Consider the following 5181-nt stretch of genomic DNA (forward strand, 5'->3'; position numbering starts at 1 on the left):
CTCTGCCCTCCCAGTGCCACCTTCCCACCCCTCCGTTCATGTCAGCAGCAGCAGAAGGGTCCGCCGGGGGCCACCAGTGATGTCCTATCGCGCTGCCCCAAGACTGGCCCTAGAACCCCTTAACCTTGGTAGCGGTGGGTACCGACTCCCCCCCCGAGCGACCCTGCGGCCTTGAACCGGCCCTCCGGGGACGGGCTCCGCGCTCAGCCCCCGCCCAAACCCGAGGGAACCTCCCCCCCGGAGCCTCCCCTCGCTGCGGGGAAGGCACCGGAACGGGCCCGTCCCTCCCGGCCGGCAGGAGCCGCTGCGGGCGGCGCGGCCATGGGCGAGGCGGAGGGAGGCTCGGCGGCCGCTGTGGAGAAGCCGCCGCTGCCCGCGGCCGGGCCTGGGGCCGCCGCTGCGGTCGCCGCCGCCGTTGCAGCCGCCGCCGCGGCAGCGGCCGCCGCTCCGGAGCCCGGCGTGCCGGCGGAGGAGGCGGTGGTGGTGTGGAGCCCTGAAGTGGAGGTTTGCCTCTTCCACGCCATGCTGGGCCACAAGCCCGTAGGTGAGAGCAGGCCGCGGCCTCGAGTAGCGGCGCTAGCCGGGGAGGAGAGCCAGGAGCCGGTCAAGGGGTGGTGCTTTAGGCCCGGATCCGCTGCGGCTGCTGGCCGAGGGCCCCGGGGCTTGTGGGGAAGGCGGTGCTGTGTCCTGCCGCTGCCCCACCGGGGCACGGAGCTGCCCGCATCGCTCCCTCCGCCATTGCCGTTCTTATGCGTTATTAACCTCGGCTGTCGTTCACCCAGCGCCTCTAAAAGCTCTGGTTGCGGCTGTATCAGCGTTACCCAGTGGGGCACCTTCAGCCCCGCTGCAGAGCAGCACCTGTAATGGAGGGTGAGATGCCAGCCCCCAGAGCTCCCCGTGTTGCCACACGTTTCTTCTATAATGTTATGACTTCCTTGTAACAATAGGATGGGAGGGGGTTTTATGATTATGTGGCATAAAGAAAGTAGCGTTAATGGCATTGAGTTCTTTCCCCAGGTGTGAATCGCCATTTCCACATGATTTGCATCCGGGATAAATTCAGTCAGAATATTGGACGGCAGATTTCATCCAAAGTGATCTGGGATCACCTGAGCACCATGTATGACATGCAGGCTCTTGTGAGTATAAAGGGGGGATGCAGCCACGTTCTTATTCCTTACAGTTCGACAGTTTCAGTAGGCCAGAATCACTGGGCCTGGCATACCAGCTAAGAATTACGTGTTGTCCAGTGTTCGATGGGGTTTTCCCTGTATCAAAGTACATTAGGTGGGAGACAATAAAACCAGCACCGATTTGTGTCTTGTTTTGTTGTCCATATTGTGTTGTGACTTTATTAAAGTTGCCTAAGTGCTGATCCAGCAAATGTTTGCATGGGTAAATATCAAATAAGGAGGTTATAGAGTGTTTGCATAAGAATTTGCCCTGTTTGGGGTCCAGAAATTATCTCAAGTATCTTAACCTTAATGATAACTTTGACACCAAGAGCCTCCTGATCTCTAATGTCTGAAGTGTCCTGTTAGGAATTATTTAGCTACTAGTTACACATGAAATAGAACTTGAGGTTGCACTTCGAAATCCAAGTTAAATTTGTTACCAAAGTCATTCATAGAGACCTTTCTTTTCCTTCTCAGCACGAATCTGAGATTCTTCCATTCCCTAATATAGAGAAGAATTTTGCTCTTCCTGATGAAATGATTCAAGAGGTGAGAGAAGGTAAGATGTCATAGGAGGCTCTTATTCTTGGTTGCTTGGACCGGAAAGGATCACAGTGCTCGTGCCATTCATATTCCCAGCTTCTGTGAAGGACCACTGAAGCAGACAGGCTAGTATGAGATAGAGACCTTTGGAGAGGTGCCACACAGTATTTCTGTGTTCTTGAGTGTAGTGTAGATGGGAAGCTAATGTATCACAAACACGTTCTGTTTATACCATTTACATTTAGCTTCTCCTGGGTACGCACAAAAGATGCTTCACTGATGTTCATTTGCAGAGTGAAAGGCAAAATGTAATTCATTGCGCTGTGAAATCATCTCTCAGTAGTTTTACCTTCTTGGGATTCAACTCCTCACTCTTCAGATCTCTCTCACTCATGATAGGCCTGTCTGTATTGCCTAATCTAACGTGCAGCAGTTTGACAGAAGCCTTAGGTTGAGCAGTGAGAGCTGGATTTCCAAAGTTTAGCAGTACATGTGTTGCTTGGTACTGTTATCCAGGGTAGGAGCTACAAAGTTCAAGCATCACCAAAGGAGTCTGAGGGATGGTTTAGACTACAGCTTTACTATTAGGTTACAGTAAACTTTACACTAAAAATTCAGCATAAAAATCACAGTACAGCTAGGACACTACAATATGTTTTGTCTGTTTAGCATTTTGCTTGCTTCTTGTTAATATCAATGGAACTGCCCGACATGAGACATTATCTTTAGTGCTTCAGTATGGCTGGACTCTATTCTCTATATTTGTTAGCTGTATTTTTCTGGTACAGTGCTGAGGAATCTTTCTAAATCACTGCTGAATGTTGCACTGAGTGTTTGTTAACACCATGTACATACACTGAGGCTACTAATCCGGAAAGAACTACTTGGTTCCTTAAGTCTAACCATTGCTAACAATCCTTTCTGTAGGAAAAGTAATGATAGAAGAAGAAGTAAAAGAGGAAATAAAAGAAGAGATGGAAACACATGCAGGTCCAGAAGAAGGTAAATTTGTAACTCTCTACTGTGTAATACGAGATTAAAAACCAACTGTAACTCTTGAGAAATTAATGTCAAAATGTAAATCCCAAATCCAATGTACTTTGTGATTTGTATTCAGACTTAGCATATGCTTGTGCCAAGAACTAGACTAATTCCAGAATGCACAGAATAAGCAGTTGCCCGTATCTGATACTTTGAAAGATTTCTCCTTTGCTCCTAATTCATATGTGCAAAGTTGTATAGATTTGGTTTCAGTATGTACTTAACAAAACCCTGGGAGCCTGAAGTAATCGAAGGATCTCTGAAAGCTGAGACTGAAATACTCTGTGTTAGGATCTTTGTAGTCATGGGGAAAAACATGGGCCTATAAATCAAAAGCGATGCTTAACTGGGAGGGTGGGGAGAGTGGGGTTTTATCTTATTTGCATTATCTTGCTTCTTACAAATCTAAGGCTTATTTTCCTAATACTTTGCTGTAGAACAAGGTCAAATGTGAACAAGTAGAGATCCTGCTATTTCCCTTAACAGGCCAAGCTAACTGTTAACTATATAACTTTATAATATTTATATCACAGAATAAGTGGTGTTTTAAGATTGAGTGTAATAAAAGATTTAAGAATGTATTTTAAAAAGAAATATATTAAATTTCATATTCTGGGTGTTCAGCTTTAAAATCTGTAATACCAAATGTATTGACTTCTGCTGATGATAAATCTCATAGATCGATCCTCTGTTCTGTAAGTGTTCCTCTTCAGTATTTCAAGTGCTGTTTAATTCCACTTACTGAATTTCATTTTTTGCCTGTCTTTAAAGCAAATAATAAAAGCAAGATGTGCCTTTCTTACAGAAGATTTTTCCTTGAAACATTAAAGTCATATTTAAACGGTGGTTAATTATGCTGAGAATTGCTTGGTTTGGAAAGTTTGATGTAATATAAAGAAGTTTGATGTCACTTCTTGTTTGCCTATGTGTATGACTCTGATCTGGAATCATTACTTTGATCCTATTTCAGTTTTTGCACCCTCTGGAAGTTTAGGAAAAACAACTGAAAAACCAAGCAGCAAAGAGAAAGAGAAAACTTCATCAGATCCTGGATCCAAAGAAGGATCTGATAAGAGGAAGCGCAGCAGAGTCACTGAAAAGGTCTTAAACGCGAACAGTAATCCTTCCAGCCCCAGTGCTGCAAAGCGGCGCAGAACATGAAGCAAGCTGTGAAAGAGAGAAGTCAAAACTGGAACACGAGGAGGGAACAGTAAAAACGAGTAGCAGGATACTCACTACATAAACTTTTGGAGGAGGGGGGAAAAAAAGCCAGGTATTTGAAGAGTCTGCACATTGGCTTGATAATCAAATGACTCAGGTGTTCCTGATGTGTTCTCTGCTCAGCAGTGAGTGGCTGAGTGACAGTTACCTTCTCAGGGCACTGGGAGGGAAAGCTGGCAGTGTCCAGAGATCATGAACATGTAACAGTTCCTGTGGCTGCATTTCAAACGGGTAACACACCCTGTGTCAGCATGGTTCCTCCAGCAAGTGCTCAGTGAAACACGGAGCCTCGGTTCCTGAAAAGCAAAGGTTGTTCCTGTAAATTTGGGGTAGTTTTTCCTGCCTTTGCTTTGTTGCTTTGAATCTTACAGACCCTCTTAGGGTAACGTTTGGACATTTTAGTTAATGCTAACATAGTGTTTGCATCAAATGCCTGACTTCGTTGGTTCAGTGAAACCAAAATCCTAAATCCATATAACCACTGAGTTATTCTCACTGTATTCTCTCGTTCCATTTGCTGGAGGAACCTTTACTTCTTTCACCCTTAGAGATGTAACGTTTTTCAATCTTTGTAAGTTTATATCCCAAAGGGAAGTGAAAATAATGCCCCCAGGTAGAATAACTGTCCTAAATAAAATACCCCAATGTCACCTGTAGGGGATCTGCTGAACCTGGAGGTGTTGCTTCATCCATTTATAACACAGTAGAATGTAACAGAGAGGTTTGTACTTCATTATTTATTGTTTTTTTAAAGCAGTTTTAGTACGTGTTAATGGAATTGATATTCCAAAATGTTACTTTTGTTGTAAAACTTCAGAATCTTCCTGACATTGTAATGCTTCTCTTTTATATGCTAGAATATTCAGATTTGATGAAGTTCTTATTTTTGTGTTGTGCAAAGATGGACCACAGTCAACAAACGTATTAAATGGTGAACAAAGTAGACTGACAAGTTACTGTATTTGTTTCACCATATTAACTACCAGTTACTAACAAGAAGTATTACTTCTTGATGCGTCAGTATTGCCTTCAAAGTGAGAAACTGGGAATCTGCTAGTTTTTGCTTGTATTCTAGGTACGTAGCCAAGTTCTGGTCTGCCTTATTTGCTTCACTTGTTTTATACCAAGAATAAATTTGACTTGTTTTTATTTTACTAAATGGTAATTGTTGTGCAACTTGATTAAAACTTGGTCCAACTTG

General features: G+C 44.3%; 1 protein-coding gene across 1 annotated transcript; it reads left to right on the plus strand.

Annotated features, from left to right (window-relative positions):
- Positions 1-321: 321 nt before the first annotated feature.
- On the plus strand, positions 322-5181 carry MRGBP (MRG domain binding protein). Its single transcript, XM_005146847.3, has 5 exons — positions 322-544; positions 1018-1139; positions 1653-1734; positions 2646-2720; positions 3730-5181. Exons 1-5 carry the CDS (start codon positions 322-324, stop codon positions 3918-3920), a joined length of 693 nt encoding a protein of 230 aa, XP_005146904.3. The 3' UTR covers positions 3921-5181.

The sequence above is a fragment of the Melopsittacus undulatus genome, chromosome 10, assembly GCF_012275295.1.
Source record: "Melopsittacus undulatus isolate bMelUnd1 chromosome 10, bMelUnd1.mat.Z, whole genome shotgun sequence".
NCBI lineage: Eukaryota > Metazoa > Chordata > Aves > Psittaciformes > Psittaculidae > Melopsittacus > Melopsittacus undulatus.